The 16602-nt window shown below is 47.4% G+C and overlaps 1 protein-coding gene across 2 annotated transcripts in view; it reads right to left on the bottom strand.

The window, feature by feature from the left end:
- Window positions 1–2676: 2676 nt before the first annotated feature.
- The window catches only part of gpatch3 (G patch domain containing 3), a 38530-nt gene continuing 24604 nt past the window's right edge, over window positions 2677–16602 (bottom strand). Inside the window, exons 6-8 of one of the 2 annotated variants that reach the window (XM_038797669.1) lie at window positions 11283–11410; window positions 10515–10679; window positions 2677–2818 (exon numbers count right to left, since the gene is read on the bottom strand). In XM_038797669.1, coding sequence (XP_038653597.1) covers window positions 2743–2818; window positions 10515–10679; window positions 11283–11410 — 369 coding nt within the window. In that variant the 3' untranslated portion in view covers window positions 2677–2742. Of the gene's footprint in view, window positions 2819–4057; window positions 4095–10514; window positions 10680–11282; window positions 11411–16602 lie in introns of those variants that run through there. The other variant, XM_038797677.1, reaches the window with a different exon arrangement.

The raw sequence follows: 16602 nt of genomic DNA, 5'->3' as shown, positions 1-16602 counted from the left end.
CAAGAGTTATAGCTGGGGGAAGGGCAATTATGATGCCATTAGACATGACTTAGGATGTGTTGGTTGGAGAAGTAGGCTGCAAGGGTTGGGCACACTGGATATGTGGAGCTTGTTCAAGGAACAGCTATTGCATGTTCTTGATAAGTACGTACCAGTCAGGCAGGGAGGAAGGGGTCGAGCGAGGGAACCGTGGTTTACCAAAGAAGTGGAATCTCTTGTTAAGAGGAAGAAGGAGGCCTATGTGAAGATGAGGCATGAAGTTTCAGTTGGGGCACTTGATAGTTACAAGGAAGCGAGGAAGGATCTAAAGAGAGAGCTGAGACGAGCAAGGAGGGGACATGAGAAGTATTTGGCAGGTGAAGTCTTTGGCAGGTAGGATCAAGGAAAACCCAAAAGCTTTCTATAGGTATGTCAGGAATAAAAGAATGACGAGGGTAAGAGTAGGGCCAGTCAAGGACAGTGGTGGGAAGTTGTGTGTGGAGGCTGAGGAGATAAGCGAGATACTAAATGAATACTTTTCGTCAGTATTCACTCAAGAAAAAGATAATATTGTGGAGGAGAATGCTGAGACCCAGGCTATTAGAATAGATGGCATTGAGGTGCGTAGGGAAGGAGTGTTGGCAATTCTGGACAAGGTGAAAATAGATAAGTCCCCGGGGCCGGATGGGATTTATCCTAGGATTCTCTGGGAAGCCAGGGAAGAGATTGCTGAGCCTTTGGCTTTGATTTTTAGGTCATCATTGGCTACAGGAATAGTGCCAGAGGACTGGAGGATAGCAAATGTGGTCCCTTTGTTCAAGAAGGGGAGTAGAGATAACCCCGGTAACTATAGGCCGGTGAGCCTAACGTCTGTGGTGGGTAAGGTATGGAGGGATAATCTTATGAGGAAAGGCTGATGGACTTGAGGTTGTTTTCGTTAGAGAGAAGAAGGTTAAGAGGTGACTTAATAGAGGCATACAAAATGATCAGAGGGTTAGATAGGGTGGACAGCGAGAGCCTTCTCCCGCGGATGGGGGTGGCTAGCACGAGGGGACATAGCCTTAAATTGAGGGGTAATAGATATAGGACAGAGGTCAGAGGTGGGTTTTTTACGCAAAGAGTGGTGAGGCCGTGGAATGCCCTACCTGCAACAGTAGTGAACTCGCCAACATTGAGGGCATTTAAAAGTTTATTGGATAATCATATGGATGATAATGGCATAGTGTAGGTTAGATGGCCTTTAGTTTTTTTTTTCCATGTCGGTGCAACATCGAGGGCCGAAGGGCCTGTACTGCGCTATATCGTTCTATATATATATTTTATATATATATACCACACACCTTAATACAAACATTAAAAATAAAGAGAAGTAATTCCTCCTCTTTGTCTTAAATGGGTGACCCCTTACTCTGAGATTACGCCCTCGTCCCAGACCCGCCTGCAAGGTGAAACAACCTCTCAGCATTCACCATGTCAAGCCCGCTGACAATCCTGTATGTCTCAATAAAGTCCCTTCTCACTCTTCTAATAAGTACAGGCCCAACCTACTCAACCTCTCCTAAGAAAATCCCTCAATACCCAGGACTAACCTAGTGAACCTTCTTTGGACTGCCTCAAATGCCAGTATATCTTTCCGTAGACGAGAGGACCAAAACTGTTCACAGTATTCTAGGTGTGGTCTTACTAGTGCTAACTAGTTTAGCAAAACTTCCCTTATACTCCACTCCCTTTGAAAAGAAGGCCATTTGCTTTCCTTATTACCGGCTGAACTTGCGTGCTAGCTTTTTGTGATTTATGTACTTGGACCACCAAATCCCTCTGCAGTATTTCTCGATTTAAATAATATTCAACTCCTTTATTCTTCCTACCAAACTTCATACTTCACATTTTCCTACATTATATTCCACCTGCCAAACTTTTGCTCACTCACTTAACCTGTCTATAACCCTTTGTAGACTCTGTGTCATACTCACCACTTGGTTCTACCTATGTGTGGCAGCCACAAACCTGGCAATAGTGCATTCACTTCCCTCAACAAAGTCATTAATATATTGAAAATAATTGGCCCCAGCACTTATCTCTCTGGCACTTTGTTACAGGTTACCATTCTGAAAATGCCCCTCTTATCCCAACTGTCTTCTATTAGTTAGCTAATCTTCTATCCATGCTATATACTACCCCCCAAAACCATGAACACTTTTATTATTAATTTGCCTTTTGTGCGGTACCTTATCGAACACTTTTTGAAAATCCAAGTACATTCCATCTATTGGTTCCCCTTTATGTACTCGTTACCACCTCAAAGAATTCTAATAAATTTATCGGGCATAATTTCCCCTTCATGAAGCCATGCTGACTGCTTGATTATTAGATACTTCTCAATAATGTGCTATTACATCCTTTATAATGGACTCTTAACATTTTCCCAGTGACAGATGTTGGTATCTTTATTGATCATCTCCATTATAAGTTCTTCCTCATTATGATTACCATAACAGGTCATTTCTGGTTTAGCTAGTGCTAACCACATTCATAAACGTCAGCACCACACATATGTTAGTCTGAGGCCGACACAACTCTGGCAGCAGCAGATAGACCATTTATTGCCCAGAAATTCCCAGCTTCTATTCTGTCATTTCAATGATTCATGTGAACAGTGGTGAAGCAGGTTTACATTTCATTTGTTTTTGAATTAAAGTTGATCTTGGGTCTTGGTGGCATCTTACTAACTTAAGAGGAAGTTAGATCGTTCTCTTCTCCAGGTTACTCCCTTATCCTGCTAGCCCAAGCAGCAGCCTGTATAGAAACTGGTCCCTTAGACGGCATCATCCTAATGAATCTAGATCCCAAACACAAGCAGGACATTCAACCGTATAGACTAATCCTTACATTTAAGGTAAATCACATTTCAAATAATATCTTAGTATCTCAAGAAGAAGAATTCCTTCTACCCAACAAACTAGGAATAGAGGCTGCACCCATCAATTGATAAGATCAGGTGGGAGAGTGTCCAAACCAGATTAATCAGCGGGGCCAATTACACATTAACTCGAGACCACATTCAGAGTACTGTGTACAGTTTTGATCTCCTTATTTAAGAAAGGTTATAAATGCTTTACAAGCAGTTCTGAGAAGGTTCACTCGACTGATATCTGGCTTGGGGAGTTATGTTACGAGGAAAGGTTGGACAGCTAGGCCTGTATACATTGGAGTTTAGAAGATTTGAAAGGTAATCTTATTGGAACATGTATTATCTGAGGGGACTTGACAGGATGGGTACCCAGATGATGTTTCCCCTTGTGGGAGAGACTAGAACGAGGGACCACCAATTAAAAATAAGGGGTCTCCCATTTAAGACGGAGATGAGAAAAAAGTTCTGAGGGTCGTGAATCGTTGGAACACTCTTCCCCAGAGGGCGATGGAGAAAAGGTCAATAAATGATTTTAAGGCCGAGGTGGATTGATTCTTTTTTTAAATATAAATTTAGAGTACCCAATTCATTTTTTCCAATTAAGGGGCAATTTAGCGTGGTCAATCCACCTACCCTGCACATCTTTGGGTTGTGAGGGCGAAACCCACGCAAACACGGGGAGAATGTGCAAACTCCTCACGGACAGTGACCCAGAGCCGGGATCGAACCTGGGACCTCAGCGCCGTGAGGCAGCAGTGCTAACCCACTGCGCCACCATGCTGCCCCTGATTGATTCTTGACCAACAGGAGTCAAACGTTATGGGGATAGGTGGAAGAGTGGAGTTGAGGCTACAATCAGATCAGCTATAATCTTATTAAATTATGGAGTAGGCTCGAGGGACCGAATCGTCTATTCCTGTTCCTAATGCGTGTCTTCTGATGGGTAAGGCAATGGTTTCTGACAGCACCAGTTACAAACATTTAGTCACAATAGTTGTGGTGAAAGGTCATCCACCTGAAACTGACCGTCTCTACTGAGGCCCGAAACCAGAGTGATTCCAACATTTTCAGTTTTTATTAGTGTAGGGAAATAGTTAAAATCCAAGTTTTAAAAATATTGTAACTGCAGTTGAAATACAAGCTTGCATTGTTCTGAGTCAAGGTCAGCTTGGCGGTGAAACCTTATACCAGCCTCTCAGCTAGACTGCAAAGGGGAATAAAGCCAATAAGTCAGATATCAATGTGAGTGATAATAAAGACCACCATTCAGATGTCACAATTTAAAACTTGCAAATCAATAGGGGGCAAAGAGGGGGTGGTATCAAACACAGGTATAAAGGGCGGGATTCTCCGATGGCGAGTCAGAGTGTCCGCGTTGTCGTGAACGCCATCACGTTTCACGACGGTGCGAACGGGCCGCCGGCAGCATCGATTCAGGCCCCGAAAAGGGGCCAGCAGCGGTGCTGCATCCCCTCACCATCCATGAGCAGAGGGCTCTGGACCTCGCTGTGGGAGCCGCCACCCGGAGGTAGCATCATGCCAGACCGGAGGCTCAGTACCAAGTGAGACTCCCCTGCCTGGCTACACTCCCTCATCCCCCCCACCCCCACACTGCCCCTCACCCACGTCTCACTCTCCACCCCCTCACACCCGACTCCGCGTGTCTAACGATACATGCTTTATTGTGTATTCCAGGGCCAGCAGCCGATCGTCCAGGAACTTCTTGGAGAAGTCCCCGCCATCCAGGTCCAAGTTCATCCGCCCACAGGGACGCACGCCAGGGAGGGGAAGGAAGACGGACAGGAGGGCCCTCTTCCGAGGCCGGGGCACAGGAAGCGGACGCACAGAGGACCGATAGAAACGACACTGACGAACACAGGACGGACAGTCAGGACACTGACAGCCATGAGACGAACGAAGAGAGGACGGAGAGCCAGGACAGTGACAGACAGAGGACCAGGGACTCTGAACAGTGACGCACAGAGGACAGCCAGTTAGATGATGGACCGACCGAACACAGCACCTCACATGGGCCGGGGACAATGTCCATCGGTCCAAGGCTCGACCCAGGAGACTCCAGACCAGGGGTCCGATGAGGACATGGACCTTGCGTCACTGCTGTCACCCACACCCTCCATCATCGCAGATACACTCACCTCGGTTGGGCACATTAGTGAGGAGGCTTCTGGGACACTGACTGGTGCGCACCACACAACCGAAACAGTACAGCAGGTGGAGGTAGGAGCAGCCGAGGGGCAGGACGGTCAGAGGGCAGGCCAGGCCCAGCACCCAGCTGCCGCCCAGACAATTCCCGGGTTCCTGGACTTACCAGACCCACCCACAGACACGATGTGTTTGGAAACCCAGGGAGTGGACAACGGGATGACGGCCGCCTTCCAGCATCTGCGGATTCAGTTGGAGGAGTCCATCCGTGTCCAGGAGGAGGGAGTGGTGCCTGTCATGGCTGCCACCCAGGCCGACACCGCACGGGTGGTGTCCGCTGTGGAGGCAAGGGGGCAACGGTTTCGGCCATGGGTCAGGTTCTGCAAGGTGTGGGGCTTCATGTGCACGCATCATCCGTTGCCCAGGTCAGGGCTGCCCTCTCACAGGCAGCCATGTGCCAGAGCCAGCTGGACATTGCCGCCGCACTCTGGGGTCTGGCCAAGTCTCAGCAGGCCATGGCCCAGTCTCAGCAGGCCATCGCTGAGAGCATCGGCGGCCTTGCGCACGTGCTGGATGGCGTTGCACAAGCCCAGCGGGAGGTTGCAGTCACTGACAGGGATGGCGCACTCCCTGAGCTCCATTGCTCCGAACGTTCAGACCCTGGTCGATATCACAGCGGGCCTCCAGGACTGGCAGCGCCAGGTGTCGGTGGTGGCACGGCGCTCGTCTCCGCTCACACCACCGTCCCATAGTGAGGCCCGGGGGCCACTGGGCTCCCCGAGGGAGGTGGTGGTTTCTGGGGCCCGTCCCGGTGACTCCAACAAGGGAGGTCCCGGAACACTCGGACTTCCCCCGTTCCGTCCCTGGTCGGCAGCGGGCAGGACAGGGTTGCACCACGCCATCCAGCACGCCCACTGAACAGCCTGGCCCATCCAACCAGGCCGCCCCAGGAAACGCGCGCCGACGGGGAGCCACATCGCAGGGCACGAGTTTCGGCAGTCCGCCTCCATTCCTGCTGTACCGTCTGGGGAAACACCAAGGCTTAGTGGTAGGGCCCCTAAGGCAAAGAAGTTTGACATGTAGTAAGTTGCCACGGGTGCAGGGCACAGCTTAGTTATATGGTCTAGGGCACTTGTATGTGAATGTCACGATTGAAGTCACTGTTACACCAAATCTAGATGTCTCTGTGCTATGTCCGGTGCCGGAGGGGTCGTGAAGGGGACTGAGCGGTCCTCTGGAAACTGGATGTACCGGTCGGCGATGGCATACAGGGTGTCGGTTACTGCTCGGATGCACTGGTGCACCGATGCCTGTGAGATACCGGACAGGTCCCCGCTTGGCGCCATGGAATGACCCCGTCGCGTAGAAGTTGAGGGCTACGGTCACCGGGATAGTATATCCTCCCCCGTTCCACGTGGTGCCAGGTGTGCCATAAGATGGCATATATGTGACTCACTTTATTTGAGCATTTTTATTACTTCATTTAAAGAATTGCAATGGGTTGGAAATGGGAATGGTTAGGTTTATTTAATTATAAAAATGACTTCGGATTTTCCAAAAATCCTACAAGGATGTGTATTGCACAACGACGATGCTCATGGGTGAATGCTGTTTTCAATTAGTTTGTGTTTGAAGTCCATTCTGTTCAGTAATTGGGGACAATACCTGAATTAGCCCATGGGGACTTGAGAGATGTGGCATTATATCAGTAAAGTAAAATAGTTTGCAACGCCCAGACTGAAGGGAAATCTGCAAATTCCATTATATATTCAACAGTTAGAAATTCACAAATCTTCATTAAACGCTATATTTAAATAGGAAAATATTTTATTTTTATGCACAAAATTATTTTTCCTGAAATTAAACCATCTGAATGTACACTGAACTGTAAATACTCAGCAGGACAGGCAGCATATGTGGAGAGAATGGCCTGCTGAATATTTTCTGTTTTTATTTCCGATTTCCAGCATCTGCAATATTTTTCTCATTGTTATTTATACAAAATAAAGTGTCTATTTACAATACCCTCCATCACACTGACTGGACTCAGCACTCAGTTCTGGCGTTTCTCCTCATCACCTTAGTTACCACCTCAAAAAAATTCAACTAGGTTCTTTAGGTATAACATATCCCTTACAAATCTATGCTGGCTCTCTCTGACCAGTTCATGTTTGTCCAATTGCTCAGTCACTGTCGAGATTCTCGTAATTTCCCCAAAACAGGCCTATAGACTTGCTAGTTTATCTCTCCCACCATTTTTACATTTTCTACAGTTTCATGTCCACTTCCAGGATTAGTTGGAATCCTGTCAGCTTTGGGTTTTGCTCCATCAGTGCACCTCCACCCTTTAGCCACCAACTGGTGGCCAAGTCTACTCAAGCATACTGGGGTAGAGCTTTACACCATGTACAGTATCTTAAGTTTGCATGACATCAAGTTAGGTGGCAATAGTGCAAATGGAGTAGAATGTTTCAAAGGAACATTGAATTCCATCTGTCACAATTGCGCCGTCAACATGGGAAGTGTACTTTGGACCTAGGACAGATAGATCAGAGTTTTTTCTAAATGGCAAGGAGCTAGGAACAGTGGCTGAGCATAGAGATTAAGGGCTCCAAGTACATTAATCACTAATACCCAGTGCAGGTATATAAATGCACAATTTAGAAACCCAGTATAAATGATCAAATTTGCATTGGTTAAAATTCCAAGCTGGGTAGCAGTGAAATTGTTAGAGGCTGCTGAAAAATTACAAAACAGCTAAGCAAAATATCCAGCTGGCCAAAACAATGGGGAAACATGTTTATGCAGTGAGTTGCGATCTGAAATCCACTGCTTGAAAGAATGGTAGAATGGATTCAATAGTAATTTGCAAAAGAAAATTGGGGAAAAAATGAGATCTATGGGGGAAGCACAGGGGCATGAGATTAATTGGTTAGCTCTACCAAAGTACTGGCACATGCTCCATGGGTCAAATAGTCACCTTTTTAACTGTGCCATTCAATAATTCTAAAAGGAACTAGAATTTAGTGCAGGCAAGTGTGAAATAGCGCAGATGGGAAGGAAATATGAGTTGCACTCAAAATCCATAAACAGCAGTGCAGTGCATCAGCTCACGGTGAAGCTGAGTAGCTTTGTAAAGTCCACATGGCCAACAATGCAAAGCAACAACAAACAGTGCCTGTGGGATGTTGGAACAACATAGGCCACAGGTACAAGGTGATCAAACTACAGACTCTGGTCAGAACTCTCCTTGTTTGGTTTCAGTGATTGTAAAAACACAAGAGAGACATTAGAACAGCAGGGCATTAGGGCAGCACGGTAGCACAGTGGTTAGTACTGTGGCTTCACAGCGCCAGGGTCGATTCCTGGCTTGGGTCACTGTCTGTGCAGAGTCTGCACGTTCTCCCCGTGTCTGCGTGGGTTTCCTCCGGGTGCTCCGGTTTCCTCCCACAGTCCAAAGACGAGCAGGTTAGGTGGATTGGCCAGGCTAAAATTGGCCTTATGTCCAAAAAGGTTAGAAGGGGTTCTTGGGTTACGGGGATAGGGTGGAAGTGAGGGCTTAAGTGGGTAAGTGCAGACTCGATGGGCCGAATGGCCTCCTTCTGCACTGTATGTTCTATGTTCTAGAACACTGGAGCCAATGTCAGAAGACACTGATCTCCAGTGTGACAGTTTTAGTTGGAAAAACTGGAGAGACTTTTGTAAAAATAATTTTTTTTTAAATTTGTTTTTATTAAAGCTTTTTTCAAACAGAATTTTTACATAACCAATAACAGAAAAATAAAAGGAAAATATTTAACAAAACTAGGTGGCTGTGATCATTATACAAAAAGAGAATATACATTAAATAAACAGTTCTATACCCCTCCCTCACGTAAAAATAAATTTAGAGTATCCAATTAAGGGGCAATTTAGCGTGGCCAATCTACCTAGCCTGCGCATCTTTGGGCTGTGGGAGCGAAACTCACGCAAACACGGGGAGAATGTGCAAACTCCACACGGACAGTGACCCAGGGCTGGGATCGAACCTGGGACCTCGGTGCCGTGAGGCAGCAGGGCTAACCCACTGTGCCACCGTGCTGCCTAAAACTGGAGAGATTTGGGCTATTCAGTCTGGTAATGAGGCACGTGCAAAATAACTGCATATAGGTACGCAAGGTGGAACATGAATGAAAATCGCTTATTGTCACAAGTCGTCTTCAACTGAAGTTACTGTGAAAAGCCCGAGTCGCCACATTCCGGCGCCTGTTCGGGGAGGCTGGTATGTAAGGGAATTGAACCCGCGCTGCTGGTCTGCCTTAGTCTGCTTCCCAAGTCAGCGATTTAGCCCTGTGCTGAACCAGCCCCAGTTATCGTTACCCCCAGGTTGTTAAAGTATTGAAAATGTTAACCTAAACTATTATTTCATTAAATTCTAGAAGTTGGCTAGGGACACCGGTTCATTTCCATGACAGGAAAATGAAAACTACTATCAGAAAATTCAATCAACAACACATGGAATCAACACACGTAGAGATGAGGAAATAACTATGATTTTGTTTGATGGATGAATTTAAATGGGCTGAATGGCATTTCCCATCCAAAACTATCTTTTGACCTATAGGGGCCAGGGGGAACTTTTTTTTCTTATTTTTTATATAAATTTAGAGTACCCAATTATTATTTCCAATTAAGGGGCAATTTAGCATGGCCAATCCACCTAACCAGCACATCTTTGGGTTGTGGGGGTGAAACCCACGCAGACATGGGGAGAATGTGAAAACTCCACACGGACAGTGACCCAGGGACTGGATTTGAACCCAGGTCCTCAGCGCCCCCAGTCCCAGTGCTATCCACTGCGCCACATGCCGCCCTTGCCAGGGGAAACCTGATGAAAACAGGCACTTATTTTGGATGGACTAGTTGCCTTGGGTGGGGAGTCTCAACCTTCTCTTCGAATCTCTTCATGGCCTCACTCCTTTCCCATCTCTAAACCTTCTCCTACAAATCCATCTGACCCCAAATACTTGGTTCTTTCAATTGTAGTCTCTTGCACATTTCCTGTCTGAGGCTTGTCATCATGCACATCCCTGAAGACTATATTTTTGAGGGTGTTCCTAAAAGGCGCTGTTGAGGTATGTTAAAGGCACTATATAAATACAAACAGTTGTTATTGTTTTTGTTCTGTTAATTTTGCCAGAACTTAATTGAATCCCTCAGTTGCTTCATACAATAAATACAGACCATAGTCCCAGATTGTACTCTGATCTATAGTCAATGTTGCATTGGCATTGGGGTGATCTTAACCACTATTTCTGTCAACCCTTTGCTGCACTGTAAGTGTCAAAGACCAGCAAGTACCAAGAACCTAACAATATATTTCACAGAAATAGCAGCTTCTGCCCAGGATGTACCAGCAGCCACAGAATGTTATTACCAGGGTAACTGGGTGCGGTTGCGGAATTCTGACCCTTTAACAAACCTCATATCCCCTCTGTATTTCATGCTGATCACTGGCTGTCTCCGAAGCAGCATGTCACCCTGGTCCATCTCCTCAGGCTGATCATAGACAGTTGAAATCATATGCTTGGTTTGTCGACGTACTTTCTTCACTGGTTGGAAGTTCTGGATTCTTTCTCCGTGATACCTGCAGAGTCAGAATGTCACAACAACAAATGGATATCAGTGAGGGCATTTCAAATAAATCATAACCATCCATAGCTCTTCTGTTCCTGCTGATGAAAGAAAGATTCAGATGATCGCCATGGTAGCATCAGGGTGATGAACTGAAGCTGTGTCCTGGCATATTGGGTGTCGGCTTGGCTCAGGAGTAGTCTGAGTCAGAAGGACGAGATTATTCAATTTCTAACTTCAGAGGCTTGAGCACAAAATCCAGTCTCAAAACTATCATGTTGTGCTGAGATTGTAACCATTTAATGAAATAATGTATGCAAGTTCATCCTTTCATCAGCCTCCCCCCCCCCCCCCCCCCCCCCCTCTCTTGGAGGGGTGGAGAGACACGCTGCATGGTATTTCATTGAATAAATGTGGTATGAAAACAAGAAGACTCAGCAGAATTTCACTCAATGAGAAACATGAGTTTCCTGTACACAACTGAGACTCATGCAGCAAAGACACTCACTTGTGGAGGACTCTTTGTAACCCAGTCACCAGCAGATGCTTTCTCTCAGCAGATTATTCTGGGATTCCACCCCTACCACACTGACAAAGAGCCACTTGTATCACATACCCAAATCCTCGTTTACACTTCGGGTTCTGCCCATCGTGATCCAGAGCATCAGCCAGCCCAGAACTGTTGGAGCCGAGACCTTGTCCGTCCCTCCACCCCTGCTTTTCCATCACCTTTCTGCCGACTCCCTGGGTAAGGAGAACACACATTGATCAACATTATTCAAAAAGGGGGAATTCTGGTGAGAGGGATGTGCTGAGCGATAGCGAGAAGGTGGCTGTTCCCAGGGAACTCAGAAAAACGATGTTTTGTACGAAAATAGCCCATCAAACCTGTTGAATCTCTCCCTCTCCACCCACCCCCCACCTCATAAGACAGCGCAACTATTGAGAAATGCCCGGCAATAACTCCAAATCCCGAAAGTATGGCAGGGTCTGCAAATGCCTGGAGAGGAGGAACGGTAACTGCAAACATGAGGATCAAGTCGGAGCCGGCCAAACCCAGGGGACGTTGCCCAGTTCAGTGACCCATGCTGAACTATCCACAGATACGCGAGTGGACGGACCTCATGACTCAGGAGCTGGATGGTACGGTGGGCAGTGGTTAGCACTGCTGCCTCACGGTGCCGAGGACATTCTCCTGGTGTTTTTGTGGGTCTCACCCCCACATCCCAAAAGGTGCGCAGGGTAGGTGACCACATTAATTTGCCTTTTAGGGCGGTGGTGCAGTGGATACCACTGCTGCCTATGGCACTGAGGACCCAGTTCGATCCCAGTCCCGGGTCACTGTCCATGTGGAGTTTGCACATTTTCCCCGTGTCTGCGTGGGTTTCACCCTCCACAACCCACAGTTATGGTTAGTTGGATTGACCATGCTAAATCGCTCCTTAATTGGAAAAAACAAATTGAATACTCTAAATTTAAAAAAATTGCCCTTTAATTGGAAAAACATTTGTTTTTAAATGACTCAGGAGCTTCAGAAAGGCAGAGATGCCATCAAGTTGGAAATGGTGGCAACAGTGAAGGCAGCGGTTGTGAACACCCTGGTCCCTTCAAGGTGGCATTGGAGAAGACAGACGATTGGCGGCACAGCAGGCAACAATCGGGGACCTGGAAAAAGCAGGGACCAACCAAAGTGACCTAATCGCCTCCGTGGAAACAGAAGTGGCAAGGTCGATGGCGAAGCAAGGGGCACTGAAGGGGACGGTGGAGGACCAGAATAATTGCTCGCGCCGCCAGTACCTCTGTAGCGTGGGCCTGCCGGAGGGCATCGAGGGCAGGAACCCCACGGAGCATGTAGCCCAGATGCTGGGTAACCTGGTCTGAAGGGAGCGCTTGTCCAAATCAGAGCCCACAGATCAATCGGCCAAAACCTATAGAGGGTGAGCAGCAAGGCCTTACTAGTGAAGCTGTACCAATACCAAGATCAGGGGAAGGCAGTAGCAACAGCGCCAAAAGTGCTTGGGTCACTGTCTGTGTGCAATCTGCACATTCTCCCCATGTGTACGTGGGTTTCCTCCGGGTGCTCCGGTTTCCTCCCACAGTCCAAAGATGTGCAGGTTAGGTGGATAGGCCATACTAAATTGCCCTCAGTATCCAAAATTTCCCTTAGTGTTGGGTGGGGTTGCTGGATTGTGGGGATAGGGTGGAGGTGTGGACCTTGGGTAGGGTGTTCTTTCCAAGAGCAGGTGCAGACTCGATGGGCCAAAGGGCCTCCTTCTGCACTGTAAATTCTATGATTCTATGAACAGTGACGGCAAACTCATTTTAAAGAAAGAGACATTTGCGCTGGACTAAACTGTTGCTTTCAACCTTTTGAGCAACAGGAAGGTGGTGAGAGCTGAGAGGGGCAGAAATAGGTGGGGGGGGGGGGGGGAGAGGAAGACGGATTGCTCCCTGGAGGGGGGCACCACACTTGTGGGCAAGCCAGTGCAGGGGAGTATGGGCGAAGGGGGTTGGGGTTACGGCACAGCTCCTGGCAGAAGGGGTGCCTGGCAGAAAGAGGACAGGATAGACATAACAATTAGGAGCAGAAGTAGGTAATTCAGCCCTTCAAGCCTGCTCCGCCATTCAATCAGATCATGGCTGATCTCTTCCTGGTCTCACCAGCAGCGCGGGTTCAATTCCCGTACCAGCCTCCCCGAACAGGCCCCGGAATGTGGCAACTAGGGGCTTTTCACATAACCTCATTTGAAGCCTACTTGTGACAATAAGCGATTTTCATTTCAAAGCCACTTGAAACCATTTCATTTTTAAAATTTATTATTTTTATTCTCCTTTTTCACATTTTCTCCCAAATATACACCCACCAACAATAAACAATAATCAGTAACTAATATGTCAATCCCCATATCAATAACAACGATTCCATCCTCCCACCAAACCCCAAACATCAGCTCGTATGTTTACCTAAACAAATGACAAAAAGGAATCAGGGATCACCCATAGTCGCCATTAACACACACCACCCCCCTCCCCTCAACCCTCCCAACTAATGTTCGGTGTTATCCAGTTCTTGAAAGTGCATAATGAATAATGCCCATGAATTGTAGAACCCCTCCATCCTTCCCCTCAGTTCAAACTTAACCTTCTCAAGAATCAAGAATTCCAACAGGTCCCCCCGCCACGCCAGGGCACAGGGTGGAGAGGCTGCTCTCCATCCCAACAGGATCCGCATTTCGGGTGATCAACGATGCGAAGGCTACGATATCTGCCTCCGCCCCCGTTTCCAACCCTGGCTGGTCCAACACCCCGAATATGGCCTCCCGGGGACCCGGGTCCAGCTTCACATGCACCATCTTGGAAATTACACTAAAAACCTCCTTCCAGTACTCCCCAAGCTTTGGACAGGACCAAAATATATGAACGTGATTAGCGCGCCCCCCCCCCCCCCCCCTGCAACGCTCACACACATCTTCTACTCCTTCAAAGAATCGGCTCACCTTTGCCCTCGCGAGGTGTGCTCTGCATACCACCTTCAGCTGTATCAGCCCCAACCTCACACACGAGATGGAGGCATTTACTCTCTGCAACAGAACCCCTCCTCGATAAACTCTCCCAATCCTTCCTCCCACTTTGCTTTGATCCCTTCCAGTGGTGCCTTATCCTTTTCCAAAATAGCTCCGTAAACCGCTGACACTACCCCCCTTCTCCAGTCCCCTTGTCGTGAGCACCTCCTCCAGCAATGTGGAGGCCGGTTCCTCTGGGAAGCTCTGTATCTCCATTCTGGCAAAATCTCGAACCTGCATGTATCTAAACATTTCTCCCTGCTCCAACCCATACTTCGCTTCCAGCAAATTCAATCCTGCAAACCGACCCATAAGAAACAAATCTTTTATCGTCTTAATCCCCTTCTCCTCCCATTTCCGAAAACTTCCATCCCACTTCCCTGGCTCAAATCTGTGGTTCCCCTGAATCAGCATTTCCCTTGACCCTGCCCCCAACCCGAAGTGTTGGCGAAACTGCCTCCAAATTCTCAATGAAGCTATTATTACCGGACTCCCTGAGTATTTCCCCAGAGCTATCGGGAGCAGCACTGTTGCTAGTGCTTTCAGTCATGACCCCCTGCACAAACTCTCCTCCATTCTGACCCACTGGGAATCAATCCCTCTGACCCAGCTCCGCACCTTCTCCACATTTGCCACCCAGTAGTAGTACATCAGGTTCGGGAGACACAAACCCCCTGCCTGCCTTCCCCTCTGTAGCAGCACCTTTCTCACTCTGGCCAACTTCCCTCCCCCTCCCCATATGAACGAGGTAATCCTTCCCTCAATCTCTCTGAAAAAAACCTTTGGCAGGAAAATCAGTAGGCATTGAAAAATAAACTGAAATCGCGGCAACACATTCATTGTAACCGCCTGTACCCGACCCGCCAGTGACAGAGGGAGACCATCTCACCTTGCGAGATCGGCTTTCACTCTCCCCACCAAACTAGAGAACTTGAAACCATTTAATGACTCAGATTCCACCGCACTATGGAGCAGTGAGTTCCACAAATTCACCGCCCCTCTGCGAGAAGTAGTGCACCTCATCGCAGTTTTAAATCTACCGTCTATCAACCTATATCTGTGACCTCTTGTTCTAGATTGCTCCAAGGGGGAACATTTGGTCTACATTTACTTTATCAATCCCTTTTAGTATTTTATATACCTCGATCAGATCCTCCCTCATCCTTCTAAACTCCAGCAAGTACAAGCCCAAATTGTTTAATTTCTCCTCGTACGTTAATCCCTTCATTCCCAGAATCAATCTGGTGAACTGTTTCCAATGCTACCCCATCCTTCCTCAAATAAGGAGACCAAAATTGGGCACAATACTCCAGATGTGATTTCACTAACACCCTTGACAATTGCAACAGCGCTTTTCTACTTTCATACCTCAGTCTTTTACAATATACACTAACATTCCATTTGCCTTTCTCATTACATGTTGTACTTTTGTACAGATATTCTGCAATTCATAAACAAAGACGCCCAGATCCCTCTGCCCAGGTGCATTTTGAATCCACTATCCAAATTTTTAAAACCAATTTTAGAGTGCCAATTCTTTTTTTTCCAATTAAGGGACAATTTTAACATGGCCAATCCACCTACCCTGCACATCTTGGGTTGTGGGGGTGAAACCCACACAGACCCGAGGAGAATGTGCATGCTTTCCATTTAGATAATAATTTGCCTATTTTTTTCAGCCAAAATGGATAACCTCAAACTTATCCACATTAAAGTCCATCTGCCAAAGTTTTGCCCAATTTCCTAGCCTATCTATATCCGTCTGTAAAATCTTTATCCCCTCTTCACTGCCTGCTTCCCCACCTATTTTAGTATCAACCGTAAATTTTGCTCTGTTACACTCTATTCTTGCTTGCAGATCATTTATATAGATTGTAAACAGTTGTGATCCAAGAAGGGGAACGGGGGAGTCAGAAAATTGGCTACGACAGGTCGCACATGGTGGTAGCGAAAATAGCGGCAACAAGAACGGCTATCTTGGTGGACCCCGAAGCAAAGGGAAACCCCAGAGTGCAGGGGCCCAGCTACATGGAGTGAATGGCAAAGACGGACAACTTGGGTGTCCCTGGACAAAAGGAAACCCGGAGTGCAGGGATGTTGCCACATAGAAAATACGCTGAATGTGGCTATCTTGGATGGCCCCCAAAGGGAAACCGTGGACAGCAGGGGTGCATCCCACAGGAGGGAGAGGACAGAAACCCCCTATCCAGATAGTCACCTGGGAATCAGGGGTCTTAATGGTCAGTTCCAGTCTTCACCCATCTGAAAAGGTTGAGGGTCGATGTTAACTTCCTCCAGGAGAGTCACCTGAAGGAGAAAGACTCACTGCGGGTAAGGAAGAGATGGGTGGGCCAGATGTACAAATAGTGTTAT

Source organism: Scyliorhinus canicula, chromosome 1 (genome assembly GCF_902713615.1).
Source record: "Scyliorhinus canicula chromosome 1, sScyCan1.1, whole genome shotgun sequence".
NCBI lineage: Eukaryota > Metazoa > Chordata > Chondrichthyes > Carcharhiniformes > Scyliorhinidae > Scyliorhinus > Scyliorhinus canicula.
Note: the sequence above shows the minus strand (reverse complement) of the source record. Positions and strands in the feature narration are given on the sequence as shown.